Source organism: Phaethon aethereus (assembly GCF_964289735.1).
Source record: "Phaethon aethereus genome assembly, chromosome: 25".
NCBI lineage: Eukaryota > Metazoa > Chordata > Aves > Phaethontiformes > Phaethontidae > Phaethon > Phaethon aethereus.
The window spans coordinates 1,725,393-1,743,388 of NC_138601.1; the positions used below are offsets into that span (position 1 = coordinate 1,725,393).

The 17,996-nt window shown below is 48.8% G+C and overlaps 1 protein-coding gene across 1 annotated transcript in view; it reads left to right on the forward strand.

Annotated features, from left to right (window-relative positions):
• Window positions 1-15,216, forward strand: part of WNT3 (Wnt family member 3) — a gene marked incomplete at its 3' end in the record, with an annotated part of 54,565 nt that extends 39,349 nt beyond the window's left edge. Inside the window, exons 2-4 of the mRNA XM_082010622.1 lie at window positions 681-922; window positions 13,336-13,601; window positions 14,737-15,216. Coding sequence (XP_081866748.1) covers window positions 681-922; window positions 13,336-13,601; window positions 14,737-15,216 — 988 coding nt within the window. The remainder of the gene's footprint in view (window positions 1-680; window positions 923-13,335; window positions 13,602-14,736) is intronic.
• Between the last annotated feature and the right edge of the window lie 2,780 nt (window positions 15,217-17,996).

Sequence of the window (17,996 nt, forward strand, 5' to 3'; positions counted from 1 at the left end):
ATCAGCCCTCCAGCACCTTCACCATGTACCAGCACAGCTGCCTGACTCACAACTGCAGCTAGAGGCTGATGTCCATCAGGGTGGAACCATGGTGGTTCAGTATCCGCTGGGATCACCTGCACAGGTGTCACAACAGCCTGGGACATGTGGCATTGACGTGCCTGACTACAGAGCAGCCCCTCTCCAGTAAATGGTAATCCTTCTGCTGATGAACTTGGCATTGGACAGGACACTTCCCACCTTGGCCACAATTTAGAAACTCTCATGTCAGTGTCACCTGACAGCTGAGACACCCCAGGGTATTCCCCAGCCTCCAGGTGCTGCTCCCCTGGATACAGCTCCTTGCAGGTCCTTTGTCAGAGCCACCAGCCCCACGGGTACGTCTCAGATACTTGGGACTACCTTGAATGGCTCTAGGTGTCTCCATGTAGGAAGCGGAGTCCCTCCCTCTGTGCCCACAAAGGACCAAGGTGTCTTCAGGTGTAAAAGCCCTTTTCACATCAGTGCTACTCAGTAGGAAGTCTCTTGTTTTCTTATGAAAACCCTCTTTTTCAGTACTCTGTCTACCTCAAATATTAGTTCAACGTGGCTCATCAAATTCCCCCTGGGATGGTCGTGGGGGCAGGACCATTAGTTCCAGCTGGTGTCTCAACCTTCACGCTGTCCTCTGTCCCTTGCAGGTCCCTTGCACTAGGTCAGCAGTACAGCTCCCTGGGGTCCCAGCCCATCCTCTGCGGCTCCATCCCTGGCCTTGTCCCCAAGCAACTCCGCTTCTGCCGCAACTACATTGAGATCATGCCCAGCGTGGCCGAGGGGGTGAAGCTGGGTATCCAGGAATGCCAGCACCAGTTCCGCGGCCGCCGCTGGAACTGCACCACCATCGATGACAGCCTGGCCATCTTCGGGCCGGTCCTGGACAAAGGTAAACAGCGAAGCCGAGAGGCTGCAGGGGAACGGGTTTGCCAGGGTGGGTAGAGCTGTCACACCTCAGCTTTTGGACACATCATGAATATCCTGCTGGGAACGCATTGAGGAAACAGTCTGATGTCCTAGTTTTCAACCCTAATTTCTCCAATTTCTTTTTTCCAATTTTTTTTGGTGTGTTACATCAAAAGGGGTAATGAGGGCAGGGTCTGTTCCTGTCCCAGGAGCTCTCAGCAGCGCCAGGCAGGATAAAGTACAGGAAGGGGAAGGTCTAGCCCCATGCATGCTCATATACTCTGAAATCGTGGGCTCCATCCTCCACGCCCAGGGCATGCAGCACATCCAAACAACAGGGTCCAGCACACCCAGGGGAAAAGCCAGGGAGAGCAGCTGTGGTCAAGTTCTACAAGCCCTTTGCAGCATGCACTGTCTACCCCAGGAGGCCAGTGGGCAGGATTTTACCCTGCCACTGAGAAGCCATGGTTGAAACCCTGATCAGGCTTACTTGGGAATTCAACATATCTTTTCATAAATGAGCCCAAAACGGTCAGGGCTGGAAACAAAAATGGGGAGAATAAATATGTTTTCCCTCTCCTCTCTCCAAACACACGTGCTTGCTCCTCTTCATCACCTCCTCCTGAAAGGCCACCTTTCTAGACCCACTGGCACAGATCAGGCACACTGAAAGCACATTGATGAGGCACAATAAGGTTGGGATTCCCAGTGAGGTCACAGCCTGAGCGTTACACTGAGAGAAGTGACATGTCGGGCCCCAAGACAGCTGGGCACCTGTAGCCCTAGCCTGCAGACAAATATGGCCTGAAAGGAGGGTGCTGGAGGACTTTGGTGGCAGACAACCTATGCCACATCTCAGATGTTCAGTTAGCAAACCTTAGATTAAAAAGCATTCCCATGAAATTGAACCATATGGTGGATAAACAATTCCCCTGCCCTCCATTCTGTCCTATGACTTTGTACATTGGCACTGGTGACGAAAGGGAATGGTATGTGAAGTCACCAGGGCCAACTCACAGCTGCAGCTTTGCTCCTTCTGAAGGAACCTTCCCTCAAGGTTTGATGTGCTGAGCTCCTCCCAGTAAAAACAAAGCGCTGCCTGCTCAGAGCAGCAGCGGGTCCAGAGCATTGCCTTCTCTTCCCCTTCCCCAAGAGCCTGCAGACCATGGGACTCGGAGCTGCTCCCATGCACTGTCTGACTCCAAATACACCTGCCTTGTCCATGCCGCCACCATGGGTTTGAGGACCTCCAGGAGGTTTCTCCTTATGCCTTCTTCCCCATTTCCAGGGAGAAGGGGCTGCATGTTTGCACACTCACTGGACTCTGCCCGTACCAGGATCCTGCCTATTACGATCAAACTAGAAATGCCTTTCTGAAGGCTGTTGGTCAAACGCAGGAAGGGTGGAATGAAAGCCATGGTGCCTACCATATGCCTTTCACTGACTCCATGCCAAGCTTAGCACAAGGGACATTTGCAGGTAATGTCTTGGTTTCACAGCTTCATAAATGCAACCAAAACTGTTTCCAAAGCTTAGCTTCATTGGTACCGATCCACACTGAGTCTCTGCAGTCCAATGAAGTCTGTTTATTGAAAAGAAATTATTTTTTTGAGTGACGCTTTCAAAGGGGAATCTTAAGAAATTGGAGAAATTAGAGTCGAAAGCTAGGACATTAGATTATTTTCCAATAGTCTTCTGGAGTGTGCATATCTCCTGGTGAATCTTACAAAGCTATAATATTCTGCATATAAACAGTTCATTATAGTTTTTTCAAGCTTCAGTCTTCCAATAATAGTACGGTTTCCTGAAGCATCATTAGTACATTTCAGTGAAAATTACTCATTTGAGTTAAAGTGCAATTCTTTGCAGAAATCAGGATTGTACAGTCATTTTAGATTGCTAATAGGGACCAGGAGATTCAATTCCCCTCTGCTCTGCGCCAGGATGTATTTTGGGGTAGCTGCTGTACCAAATAACTTGATACCAAGGCTTGTCACACTATAACTTGCTGCCTAATAAAAGCAGGTACGAAGCTTCACAAAGTTTTAATTTTCTTAAAAACTATCATAAAAAATGATCATAAAAATTTTAAACATTTTATGAAAGAACTGTTATAGCACTGAGGCACTGAAAATCTCTCACCAATATTTCTGTCAGCATGAAAGCACTTAAAGATTGGATTTGACCCATCTTCCCTGCAATGAGCAAACTGAACTTTGAATTTATGAAGAACATTTTAAGATTCTTTCCGCTGCAGGGACTAGAGCAAAACCTCATGTGCGGACATGCCTCAACATTTCTGTGCACTCCAAGCTGACAAAGTAAAATATCACTCATAGCTCTGAAACCCTTCTGACAGATGGGAGAAAAATTATTGAGCACATTTGTTATATAGCTTTCCCGATCGAACCGTGACGCATCAATAGTCTCCTAGACAGTACAGCCAGGCAATTAGCTTGAAAAATGTACTTTTTCTCATGTCTCACTAACCTGTAAGTAGAACAGTTAAAAATAAACAGTATCAGCTGCAAATATCGATACATCAAAGTCCAAGCCATTTGACTGTGGTTATTATTTAAATTTTTGTAAGTGTTAATGTCTTTTCACTGCTGCCTTGAGAATTAATGAGCAGAGATGAGATAGGACTCATTTCATCTATGTAGCAACGAGTAACACTAGGAAAGCCTTTGCGATTCCCAAAGTTGGCAGCATGAGTAGTCGCAGAGAAAAACATAACCTTCTCAGGCACTGCTTTCTGAACTGAAGGAAGAGATAATGCTTGCAATAAAAAGGCTTTTGTTCTGCCCTGATAGATCTCATTAGCTGTGATGATTCTGGGGACCAACACTGCTCGTCCCTGCCCAGGGGGCTGTGGGTAGGGTTGCTGGACACTTCTGTGCCTTCATAGCATTGCCTTCTCCCGGACCGTCGTCCCGTCTTCCTTAGATGCTGCAACAACAGAAACCAAAGAGTTTTGAGTCCATAACCTGGAACTGACATCTGGTTGTTGCCAGCTGCATGTTTTACATCTGGCCAAGCCCTGAGCGCCTGTGGCAGCTATCGCTGTGTTCACTTCTCATTGGGTTCCGGGACACACAAACTAAGCATCATTAATTAATAGCAAGACTCAAACTAAGATGCCAATCACTATTGCATTTTGCATTGTGCATTAGGCCAACAGGCAATAAATACTAAGCACAAAATAGCCAGTACTTAAGCTATCGTAACTACCTGGATGAAATCACCTCCAAGTATCAAAGAAGAGCCACATTTAGGTTAATCTCATCTCCTACTCCCTTAGGTAGATTGAAGCTATTTTGGAAAAAACTTTAAAGGTGTAGTTCTCACTACAATAGCATGGAAAATAATTTCTAATACAGCTTGAAAAGAAATTGAGGATAATTTCATTTTAAAGGAGCTGCAAAAATGTTAATCACAGTTGCTTCTATTCAAGCAGAGCTTAGTCTGAAGAGCAGCGTCGTGTGGGAAAACGACAGAGCCATTTGCTGTGGTTCAGCTGTGCAGACCCTCTCATGGCACACGCGTTCAAGCCTTTCTTGGTTGCTCCTTCTGGGCACGTCATCCAGGCTTTGAAGGCTGGTGTCAGTGTGGGAGCATGAGGCATCCCGTCCTGAAATAGCCTGAGGGATACCCGCCCCCAGGTCCTCCCACAGCCCCCACCACATCCCCGTCTCACTTCCCAGTTTCACCATTCGACTCTAATCTCTCACAGTCTCTTGCAAGGCTTCAAATTCACAGCAAAGCAATAAACAGCAAATACAGCACAGGAAAACCCCTGGGGAAAAGAAGTGCTCCCATTCAGGGGCTGCTGGACACTGACCCTGGCAAAGGGCTCTGCCTACACCGACTTGATTTCCTCCCATGTCCCCTACCCAAAATTCAGCCTCATAAGGTTTTTGCCATAAAGTGCATGGCAGCCATAGCTGATGAGGTTCTGGTTTCCTAGAGCCACTGATTATCTTCCTGCAAGTTTTCTCTTTTGCATGTCTTTTTCTAACGTGGGCTATGAAAAAAGCCCACAAAACCAACCCCAGAATGTGGGGTAAGATCATGTTTTTACAAGCAAGTTCTGTGAGATGATTTATACTGCAGGTGTGCAGTCTGGGACAAGGAGGGAAGAAAAACCTGCTTTCCTCCCTCTCTCTTGTCCCTCCCTTTTCTTTTTAAAATAAGGTCAGGTTTTATTGAAAGACAATGTCTCTTCTAGCCAAGTTCTGCCCCAATGCCAACAGCCAGGTGACTTGCTGCTGCTCTGGAAGGGCAAGCAGTTACTATTCTCTGCTTTAGTGATAAAGTCAGGGATTTCAGTTAAAGCACAGTGCCCAGAAAGAGCTGGCTGTGAGTGCACACGGCAGGAACACCCCACAGGCATCTGGAGACCAACTCCTGGGACGGAGAAGAGGTCTCTGAGCTGCAGGCAGGACTGGATCTGCAGGAGTGAGTTTGGCAGGAGCCTTGGCAAGCTGGTACATCTCCCCACGTCGTGAGCGATGGGGGAACCACTCTTCCCCCTGCCTCCTCGCAGCACAGCTGCCCTTTGCTCACTCTCCCTCTCCAGGAAGATGCCACCAGTTCTCCAGAAAGGTCCTTCTCAACCCCAGGCTCAAGTCTCTTGCCGGCAGCGCTGATCAAGGCAGCATCTGGCCGTGCGTGGCTGTGAGGAGCGTGACGGCAGTGGGGCCAGGTGCAGAAAAGGCAGCTGGGCCCGGGCTGCCTTTGGAGGTCCTTGTGTGTTCGGCTAAGCCCCTGACACGAGCTGTGAAAAGGCAGACCCGCACCAAGATAACCCATGGCTTTTCTCAGCCATGACACTTGCAGTCATTTGCATCTAAACAGGGGTGTGTGGGATCAGGGGCCTTCTTGATATAAACTCAACAGCTTAAAGGGAGGGGGAGGGAAAGGAGGGAGAGAGAGAGAAAAATAAGCTTATACTGATGAGAAAGAGCTAAGCTTCCTCCCCTACTGTGAGGCAGGGCGAGCGATACCATCCCAGCGCTGCAGTCGTTTCAAATTGCTGCAGCATTCACACGCCCTTTAGCCATTCTGATCCGGTGGCGGGGGGCTGGGGAGAGCCATCAATAGGGATTTCCCAGCCGGGCTGGCGGGATTGGAGGGTGACGGCAGGACAGGGGAACATTGCCCCGTTGCTACGAGGTGCTCCTGGGGAATGCCAGTGCTCTGTGCCGTGGGTACGCTGGCCGGCGGAAACATTCTGCATTATGCTGGTAATACAGTGTGACACCGCGGGAACAATGGCAAATTGAGTGTCCCAGCAGGTAACGGGCCTGGCTGGGAGACAGTCGCAGTGGTGCACTGTCAAGACAGCTCTAATCCTCCCTCGCCAGCCCCTCCCCTGGTTCTGGGAACGCTGCTCCCGCATTTCATCTCTGGGAAATTCTCCCGGCTCCTTGCCCAGACCCAGGGGAGAATTTCAAGGCGAGGCGTTTGTGTTCGCAGCTCGCTCCCCCCGGCCCCAGCACCGTGCAGAGAGCTCGCCGGGCAGATGCAGGGGTGCGGGGGGTGCTGGGGGGCAGCTGCAAAGAAGGGTGCAGCCCACCAGGATGGCTTGCATCGCATCTCTGCCCAGCCATGGCAGTGCCAGCCCTGGCTCGGCTCCCATCCCAGCATCCGCACTCTGTACTGGGACACTCACAAAACGCGCAGCGACTCTCTATCCCATGCCCATCACTTTTTCACACCCTCTGGGATGGAAAGCAAAGGCACGTCAGCAAGGAGAGCCGCTCGTGTCCTCCCCCTCTGCCACCGAGCTGTCCTGGTCTGAGGCCAGAAGGGCTCACTAGCTCCTCTAATCTGATCTGCTTTAGATCACAGGCCACCCAAATAGCCTTTGTCAGGCTGAAACACTCCCGTCGGAGCAGTCATCTTCAACCGGTGGCCCGTAGGCCACAGTGGTCCCAGTATAAGTGGTTCGTGAAAGATATCTAAGGAAAACCTCGGTAGGTAGAGGCTAGATCTCTGCTGGCATATCAGAGGTGGGAAGGGCAAGGAGGGAAGAGTTTGGATTAAAAGAAAGTGAGAACCACAGCATGGTCCCACCAGAAAAGACAGGATTGAGCAGCCCTGGTTTATGATCACATTTGGCATGTAGATCCAAGTTCCCCATGCTGCAGCACAGGAGAGATGTGCATTTCTGCAGCTGGCACAAATCCACAAGTTGCCTCATTCAATTGCCTGCACAGCGGGAAATTAGCTGAGTTTGCGATGCCTGATGTTTGGAAGTTAGACCCCACCTCTGCAGAGAAGACTGCAGGCCAAGGAGCAAGACCTGGTACACAGAAGACCTCCCCAGGGCATGAGGCAAGAGCAGGTGAGGGATGCATGGGGCAGCTGAGAAGATGGTTCATGGCTCCTGCTCTGGAAGGAGGCAAGGATCTCCGAGGCCATCACTGGTCTGAGCCAGCAGAAAATTCTGGCTTCGTTCCACATCTACTGATGACTGTCCTGATCATTCAGTCAAGATACACCCATGAGGCAGTTGGAAACACCTCCTACAGTGCACCCAGGGCATTGTCCACCAGCAATGGTACCCCAGATAACATTGCCCCTGACCACGTGCCTTCAGCACCTCCCTGGTCTCCTGCACATTGGGCATATGGTTTGATTGACTCCAACATCTACTCTGAGTTTAGAGACCTAAAGTCTCCATCTTTATAAGATGCCACGTAGGGTTAAAACACTCCAGTGTCATTGCCCAAGGTGCGGTACCTATGCAGACTAGGGCATGGTTCATAGAATCATAGAATCACAGAACAGTCTAGGCTGAAAGGAACCTTTAAAGGTCATCCAGTCCAACCCCCCTGCAGTGAGCAGGGGCATCTTCAACTAGATCAGGTTGCTCAGAGCCCCATCCAACCTGAACTTGAATGTTACCAGGGATGGAGCATCTACCACCTCTCTGGGCAACCTGGGCCAGGGTTTCACCACCCTCATTTGCAAAAAGTTCTTTAGATCTAGTCCAAATCTACCCTCTTTTAATTTAAAACCATTACCCCTTGTCCTATCACAACAGGCCCTGCTAAAAAGTCTGTCCCCATCTTTCTTATCAGCCCCCTTTAAGCCCTGGCAGGCTGCAATAAGGTCTCCCCAGAGCCTTCTCTTCTCCAGGCTGAAAAACTCCAACTCTCCCAGCCTGCCCACACAGGAGGACAGTTCCACCCCTCTGAGCATTGTTGTGGCCTCCTCTGGACCCACTTGAATAGCTCCATGTCTCCCCTGTGCTGAGGGCTCCAGAGCTGGATGCAGCACTGCAAGGGGGTCTCACCGGAGCGGAGTAGAGAGGCAGAATCCCCTCCCTCGCCCTGCTGGCCACGCTGCTTTGGGTGCAGCCCAGGACACAGTTGGCCTTCTGGGCTGCGAGCGCACATTGCCTGGCTTATGTCCAGCTTTTCATCCACCAGTAACCCCAGGTCCTTCTTGGCAGGGCTGCTCTTCATCCCTTCATCCCCCAGCCTGTGCTGATACTGGGGGTTGCCCCAACCCAGGTGCAGGACCCTGCACTTGGCCTTGTTGAACCTCATGAGGTTCACATGGGCCGATTCCTCAAGTTTGTCCAGGTCCGTCTGGATGGCATCCCACCCCTTGTGCATAGCAACTGCACCACTCAGACTGGTGTCATCTGCCAACTTGCTGAGGGTGCACTCGATCCCACTGTCTATGTCATTGATGAAGATATGAAACAGTACTGGTCCCAATACGGACTCCTGAGGGACACTGCTCATCACCGATCTTCATCTGGTCATTGAGCCATTGACCACTAGTCTCTGGATGCAACCATCCAACCAACTCCTCATCCACCGAACAGTCCACCCATCAAATCCATATCTCTCCAATTTAGAGAGAAGGATGTTGTGGGGGACTGTGTCAAAGGCCTTGCAGAAGTCCAGATAGATGACATCGGTAGCTCTTCCCTTGTCCACTGATGTGCTCACTCCCATCATAGAAGGCCACTCGGTTGGTCAGGCAGGACTTGCCCTTGGTGAAGCCATGCTGGCTGTCTCAAATCACCTTCCCGTCCTTCATGTGCCTTCGCATAGGTTCTAGGAGGATCTGCTCCATGATCTCCCCAGGCACAGAGGTAAGGCTGACAGGTCAGTACTTCCCAGGGTCCTCCTTGCTACCCTTTCTAAAGATGGGTGCAAGTCCCTCCAGGGACTTCACCTGACTGCCAGGACTTTTCCAATATCATGGAGAGTAGCTTGGCAACTACATCAGCCAATCCCCTCAAGACTCTGGAGTGCATCTCATCAGGTCCCATAGGGTTATGCATGACCAACCTCAGGTGGTCTCGAACCTGATCTTCTCTTACAGTGGGAGGGACTTTGCTCTTCCAGTCCCCATCTTGCAGGCCACCCCCTCGAGAGGTGTGGGAAGAGAGACTGCCAGTGAAGAGTGAGGCAAAGAAGCTGTTGCGTACCTCAGCTTTCTCTTCATCTGTTGTTACCAGTCTGCCAGTCTTTCTCATCAAGGGGGTTATGCTTTCTTTGACCTTCCTTTTCTGGCTGACATACCTGTAGAAGCCCTTCTTATTATTCTTTGCGTCCCTTGCCAAGTTCAGCTCCAGCTGCACCTTGGCTCTCCCTGACCTCATCCCTACACAACCGGGCAGCATCCCTGTACTCATCCCAGGATACCTGTCCCTGCTTCTGCTGCCTGTGCAGTTCCTTCTTGCCTTTTAGTTTGCCCATCAGGTCTCCACTCAGCCATGCTGGTCTCTTGCCTTCCTTTCCAGATTTCTTACACCTGGGCATCGAGACCTCTTGTGTTCTATGGAAATCATCTGTAAAGATCTGCCAGCTCTGTTCTGCTCCCTTGTCCCCGAGGGTAGTTTCCCAGGGGGTCCTATTGATTTAACTCCCTGAAGAGCTGGAGTTTTCCTTCCTAAAATTCAGGGTCCTGACTTTACTCTTTACCTGCCCCATATCCCTCAGGACTGCAAACTCCACCAGTGCATGATCACTGCAGCCTAGGCTGCCTCCAGTCTTGATGTCACCAATTAGCTCTCTTGTGTTGGTGACCAACAGGTCCAGTATGGCAACCCCTCTGGTAGGGCTGTCTATTACCTGGCATAGGAAGTTATCCTCCATGCAGCCCAGGAATCTCCTGGATTGCCTACCCCTCACCATGCTACTTTTCCAGCAGATGTCGGGGTGGTTGAAGTCCCCAAGCAGGACGAAAACCTGAAAGCATGATGCCTCCTGTAGCTGGAGTGAGAAGGCTTCATCAATAGACTCCCCTTGATCAGGTGACCTGGAGTAGACACCAACCACCAGGTTCCATTTGTTGCCTCAGTCCCTGATTCTTACTCATAAGCTTTCGACTTGCTCATGGCTATTGCTCTGAAACCGCTCTTCGCACTCTATCCATTTCTTGACATAGAGGGCAATGTCTCCGCCCTTCCTTCCTCGCCTGTCCCTTCTGAACAGCCTGTAGCCATTGATAGCCACACTCCAGTCATGGGATTTGTCCCACCAAGTTTCAGTAATGGCAACCAGGTCATAGCTTTCTAGCGGCACAGTGGCTTCCAGCTCCTCTTGTTTGTTGCCCACGTTGCGTGCATTGGTGTAGAAGCACTTCAGCTGGGCTGTTGGCCATGTCACCCTCTTAGAGGAACCTCCTTTAGTTCCTCTGAGGTCTTTCTCTGGTGCAACAGGCTGAGGGGCCTCGCTAGCACCCCGTCCCTCTAACCTTGGTTTGTCATCCCACAGCTTGTCGTGGGTGAGCCTGATATTATCCTCCTCCCCCTTGGAGTCTACTTTAAAGCCCTGGTTCAACCAGAGAGGCTCTGAACCAAAAGATGTCCCCAAGGAGAAAGTTGAGACTGAGATATTGTTTTGACTGTGCCTGGGAGATCATGTATTTAGTATAGCATTACTGAAGTTAACAGTCAAGCTCCTGTTGATTTCAAAATGAGTAAAAATAGTACAACACTGTCTGCTTTATAAAAAAATTTAAAATAAATTAAAAAAAAAAAAGAAAAAAAATACAAAAAACCAACAAAACAAGAAAGCTTTAAAAACATCCTGAGCAGAGCTTTGTAGCTGAACAGCCATGTCACTACTGCAGGAAGCCAGACTCCAAGTCTGGGGACCAAAGTTTCTGTCACTGTGCTGAGGAGGGATGCACACAGGGCACTTGCCAGTCTGTGTCCTAATGCAGGAGCTGTTCTGAACTGTGGTAGGACTTGGTCTCCTTCAGGCCCAGTCAGTCCTCAGCTGGAAGGGAGCATTTGCTTCTGTTCACCCTTCTGGAAAGAGGAATCAAACCCAGAAACAGATGCAGAGATGGGCAGCCAGGCTGAAGAGTGTAATGGACAACATTTTATGGAAAGACTTAACAAATAGGGCTCTCTGAGCACAGTAAAATGAAAGTTTTGTTCTCTGCAAGCATCATAAAGTAAACACAGGCGCCATTAAAAGCTACTTGAAGATGAAAGTCAATGTGAGCACAGGAACAAAGGATATAAATTGGCTGGGCTTTAATCTGGGTTGAAAAATCAAAATTAGCCATTGTCCTGCTTTCAAACCAGTGGAAGAGCCATCAGTCAGAGCACCAACAAAAAGACCAGCTCCATTCAAAGCATGTCACAACTTCTTCAACGGCCTCCTGAGGAGTTAACATACCAAGATATATAATGCAGGAAATACCCTTTCAATTTGACAGTGTATTGTCCACTTACAGACAGCATGCAAGACTCCCAAAAACATGACATTAAACTCGCAGACCTCACAGTAGAAAAATGCCACCATATTAAGTGGACAAGGTCATCTTCTGCATCCTCTAAACCTAGGTCTAGGTCACCTAGGTCTTCTAGGTCTTCTTACAGTATTGTTATTTGGTTCTCCTAACATCTCAGAAGTTTCCTCTGGTAGTAGCAGGCCAAGAAAATCTGTCCTGATAGCTCCATGCCAGCTGCTGCTTTGAGTGTGCTATCCAGAACAACCATCCCTGCTACCATCTCAGGGGTGCACTTCAATACTGGGCTTTGGTCATTTCTACCCAGAACAACCCACCCTGAATAAGATGCTCCTTGTGTTTATGCCAACCACCACTGAGCAAGGAAGGGCCACGATGCTCAGGCAGAAGGTACTGCAGCATGCAGCGCTGCTGGAGGGGTTTTGGTTCATGATAAAGAGCAACAGCTCCTTGGCTTCAAGGCACTTGAGGTGAGCTTGGAAGCGAGCTTGGAGGCTCCAGGCACAGAGCAGGCAGTTCTGATCTGGTTTCCCACCCATCCTGCTTGGCCTTCTTATTCTTCTCAGCTTGCCTATAGTATTCAGCCAATGTAAACATCTTTACGGTTTCTGGTGGCTTCCCCACCCCTATGCATTTTGGCTGCTGCCATTCAAAGTCCATGTCAGGGCCCACAGAATGACTAGGGAAGGGAAGGGAAGGGCTTGAAAGTTGCCCTGCCATGGTCACAGGTGGAAGAAGTGATGGACAGAGACGCTTCAGTTCAGCAAACCCACTGCACTTTCATCTTCATGTGGATATTCTGTTTTCTCTCCACCTCCTTCCTAGGTATCTTTGTTCTGCTGAAACATTTTCTTACCCTTAGCACAGAGGATCCACACATGCTCCCATTCCCAGCTCCCAGTCCACCTAGGCTGCCTGGGCAATTTACTTCACCCTTTCTCCAGCATTCAATGCTTTCAGCACTTTCTCTGGCTTTGCTCCTGTCAAAATTCGTTCACTGCAACTGTGTACCTGGAATGTGCCAATAGTTAAGAGTCAAAGAAGAGACTTGAGTTTCATCTGCTTTGATTTCCTCCAGGATTGTTCAGTAATTAATGAGCACCTTCAAGGTCATCTTCACACACTCATCTGGTTTTATTCCATTGCTGTAAAGTACTAGACATAGTTTAGTCTAGATACATTTAACAGTAACTCTTAGGCTTTGTTCTGCCATTGCCTGTCCTGTATCATCTGAAACCTTTCCCCATTTCAGCATATATATGAGCTTCTTCATCTCCCCTTCGACTAACTCCAGGCATGGAGTCCCTCTCTGGGTTTCCAGGCCAGGAATTCCTCCAGTAACTCTCTTCTGAGGTCCTTCAAGCTCCGACTATGTTTGGTTTACACATGGGCACCCATGCTGGATCAAATCCTGCCCCCATTGTATTTGGGGGAAATGATGCGTTTGTGATACACAGAGCTGGAGGCACACTTCTCTCCCACCTACTCCTGCCTGCATGCTTCAAAGGGTGATGCCAGCAGCACCTGATTCAGAAAATGTTCATTAGAAAATTAATAAAATAACTTTTTGCTTTTTAATGAGATTTAGGTGATGCTGAAGGAGGTTGGGAAGGAAAACAAAAGGGTTACCTTGACTGATAATCCCATGGACTCTATTCACAGCCACACGAGAGTCTGCCTTTGTCCATGCCATCGCATCAGCAGGGGTGGCTTTTGCTGTAACCCGCTCCTGTGCCGAGGGCACATCCACGATCTGCGGCTGTGACTCTCACCACAAAGGACCTCCAGGAGATGGCTGGAAATGGGGAGGATGCAGTGAGGATGCCGACTTTGGCGTGCTGGTGTCCCGGGAATTTGCAGATGCCCGAGAGAACCGGCCAGACGCCCGCTCAGCCATGAACAGACACAACAACGAGGCTGGCAGGACGGTGAGTGCTCAGTGGGTCCAGAGCTGGTCATCCATACCTGAATGGATGGCCCAATCTGGCTCCCCTGATGTAATGGGACCATGATAATTCCTGGGCAGGAGCTTTCTAGGATTATTTTCCAGGGCACAGCATTTCCACTCTCTCCAGACGCGTCCGGGTTAAGAAAAGCTAAAACATGCCTTGCTTCCAGCACAAACACCTCCCAAGGCAGCATGTAGAAACCCAACTCAACCACCCAAGATCCCAGGTGAATGGTGAAGAGGACTTTCCTCTCAAGCTACGCCTTCCTGTGTGCTCTCCGTAGTAACATTGTCCCACCCAGTGATTCATGGGACTAGATTGCAGTTGTAGAACCTTCCCAACTGAAATATTCTATTCTGTTCTTGCTGTCAGCAGGTACCTGGGCGACAGCCTACTCTAGGTCATTTGTAAACCCAGCGCACTTTAACAGTGTTACAGCGAGACCTTTCAAACTGTGCTTGAAGCAAACACTAGATATCGCTTTTCCACACACAGCGGGCAGGGGTGGAAGGGTAGAAGCTTGAATCTGTAACTTGTGTTAACAACTGACAGCTTCCTGTAAAAAAAAACAACCAAACTCTAATAATTTTAACAAAAAACAGTGATTATTTTGCTCCACACAGAGGAGGTTTCTGGGGAAGACAGTGTCATATCCTTAGATTCACAACTTCGTTTGCTTTCTAGTGCAAACTGTCAGAATCCAGGCATAAAATGAAGGATTGTTAGCAAAGCTAGGACAAGGGGGTCAGTCCACATCTACATGTGTCAGAGACATCCTCCAGCCCTCAACTTCTCTGGGCTTTGACTGTTCACACACCTGACAGGGAGGATCCCATTGAAAGGATCAGACCTTGGGTTTGGATTGGATAGGATTGGATTGGATAGATGATTACAGCAGCTGCCCATCTCAGTCATGCTTTTCTAGGGCGACATCTCTGTCTAGAGAGGTTTCTGCCACACACCCAAGCTCCCATGCATTTGCAGTTAGCCTACACTTTCCAGACCAAGCTCAGATCAGATGTTCAAACCCAGGTAGCAAACACAGGTGACTGAAAGCAAATGCTGGGCATGGGGAAGCTGCTGCTGACCACCTTGTTTCCTCTCCCCTGGACAGACCATCCTGGATCACATGCACCTGAAGTGCAAGTGCCATGGTCTCTCAGGAAGCTGCGAGGTCAAGACCTGCTGGTGGGCCCAACCTGATTTCCGGGCAATTGGTGACTACCTGAAGGATAAATACGACAGCGCCTCCGAGATGGTCGTTGAAAAGCACCGGGAATCTCGGGGATGGGTGGAAACTCTTAGGGCCAAGTATGCTCTTTTCAAGCCACCGACGGAGCGAGATCTGGTCTACTATGAGAACTCCCCCAATTTTTGCGAGCCCAACCCAGAGACAGGCTCCTTTGGGACAAGGGACAGAACATGCAACGTCACCTCCCACGGGATTGATGGCTGTGACCTGCTGTGCTGTGGTCGTGGCCACAACACCAGGACTGAGAAAAGGAAGGAGAAGTGTCACTGCATTTTCCACTGGTGCTGCTATGTGAGCTGCCAGGAGTGCATACGTGTCTACGATGTCCACACCTGCAAGTAAACGTAGGTAGGTCTCCAACCAATGGGAGGTTGCTCCAGAGCAGGGCCAAGGGTTCCCTCAACCCTGTGATCAGCACCTACATGGTGGCCTCACACTTCAGAGGATGGCATAAAAAAATCCTAATGCCCTCACATAGACAGCATCAGCGCTGCGGAGAAGGCCCTTGGCATCTCACTCACACAAGGTGGTCCAAGGCTAGACCTGGCACTGCGGACATGTTAGATCACTGATCTGCTGACTTTTCTCAGGCTGTTTGGCATGACAGACTGTCCAGGGAGAAGCAAGGACAGCACAGGTCCAAGTGAGGCACGGCCACACCAGTCAGTGTGCTGCTAACACAACATGCACAGAGCTTCTAGCTCTGTCCTCCTCTGGAGATCTGGACCATGTAGATGCCAATACGGGGGTTTCAGGTGGAAATTAATTTTATGCAGTGAAAGCCAAGAAAATACAGGTTTCCCTGCTGGCTGGCATGACCATCATGGTCTCAGCAGATGTGGTGAGGAGGAGGAAAGGAGCCAACCTCCCCACACCAGCCAGGCTACTTCCCTCCTGCTCTGAGGAGATGATGGAGAAACCAACCTGTCTGAGCATGCAAACAGAGCCTTAACAGTCAGTCTCTCCTTTCACATCCTCTTTGCCCTCTCTGCTCCCCACGGCCCCAGATCATCCCTTGTAATCTCCCCAAGGAGGATGGCAGGAAACCAGAGCCCAGCGCTGATCCTCTGGCATGTGGCCGAGGGTAAGAGCAGAGCACACATGGTGAGGCCATCACCTCTTACATGAGGATGCATCACTACTCCAGCAGCCTCCATGCCATGCAGCTGCCCAGGAGAGATTTTTAAGGATCGGGGCAGACCCACTCAGTTGATCCACCTATTTACTAAGTGTTCCCTAATATGATTTTTTATCCCAGAGTGAGCTCAGAGCATCCCTCTGGGGACAGGGTATCGGCCAGGTGAGCTGCTACACTAGCTTTGCGCATCAGTAATGGACAGTGAGACAGAAGCCATGGCAAGAAGAAATTTCTGTCCAAGCCTTCTCATGAGCCTTTCCCCATCAGACAGATTTGCCAAACCACTTCATCCAGCACAAGAGAGGCAAGGGCAGACGGGGAAGGGAGGCCTTTATCTGACAGCACAATCCCAGGCAGACCCTTTCCTTCCCGTAAGATTTCTTAAGTTATCTGCAATTGGTTCACGAGGGGTCCACAGCAAGCACAGAGGCTCCAATACCCTTAGCAGGGATTTGAGCCCCAGGTGTGGCCACACACATCCCATGACCCACCTCAGCACAGAAGAATCAGTGTTTGTCCCTCCACCTGCTCCCCAGGGTACATCCCCTCCCTGACCACATGCCTCCTCATTTTGGACTTATGTTTTCATGGAGTATTGACCCTTGAAATAAAAAAAAAATATATATATTGCCTCTGTCCTGGTGGGCTCCTCCACAGATGAAGACGACCAGTAACCATGTTCCAATACCACTTCTCATGCATCAGTGATTTAACAGAGAAATATGTCTAAACCATTAAAGCTGTGTCTTCTACTCCACTCACTTCTTCGTCCACGGGAAAGAGCAACACACGGTACTGCAAAGAGCAATCAAATGGGTGAAAGACCCCTCATATGAAGCACAGAACATGGCCCTGTCACTCAAACCTGTGCCTGGAGAGAATCAGAGCAAAATCCTCGGTCCTTCCTCTGTAGAGCGTGATGAAGAGCTCCTGGATTCACGCAGCCTGAGAAGCATTAGCTTTGTAAATTAAAGGTCACTCAATAAAGAGCTCCAAGAAACCTCCCCGATTCAGAAATAAGCTGTCTTCTGATATGCATTCTATTTAAAAGTATATATTAAATTCTGTGTCTGGAAAGACTCCAAGTACCTGACTTTAAACAAAATCCCTTTTTTGTTTGTTTGTTTTTTTAATCAAGAAAAGGTATTTAATATTAAATAGAACATTTATTGCCTTGTAATTATTTTACTGTAGCCAGGTATCCTAGCACTGAATGGAAGATCTTTTTCCATCAATCTGCTGTATCCAAAGTTTTGTATAAAGTTGTAGAGGTCGATTTTTTTTTATATTCAGAAAATTTCTCTTTTTATAAGCATTATTTATTATACAATGTATATACTTGAGTTAACTAAGATTATATATTATATAAATATATATATTTGGAGAAAAATATATTTCAACTTGCTTTTTTTGTGGTACGTCATTAAAGAGAAGGTAAAAAACTAAAAATATTCACTTGCCAAACTCTGTGGTTTGCCTCTGAAGGTTCTTTAAGTCCTGCTTTACAACATCTATGCGAGTGGCCGTTCATCATCCAGCTACTTATGCACAGTGACAGTCATACAAATGCAAGACGATGATGGTAACATGTAGCATATATAGGAGATTTTACAGCTGAATACTAAGATTTTTATTTATAGAGTGCCATCTCACATACAACACGAGATTACTGGATTGAAACGGGCTTTAGACTTCACATTCTCCCTCTGCCCATGCACTTGCAGGCTGTGATTGGATCACTTTTTGATGGTTTGGACAGACAGAGATCCAAATTTTCTCACATAAAAACCCTTCTCCTGTCCATGAATAATTTTGTGGGCATTTCTGCAACATCTCCCATACATTAATGATGCTTTTAAGCACACACAATTTTCCACAGCACTTGCCTCAAATATACTTATCTGAAGGGTAAAAAAAGATCATTCTGTATTCCTACACTGATCCCAAATTAATACACAAAACAATTACGTTTGCCTTCTTGCAG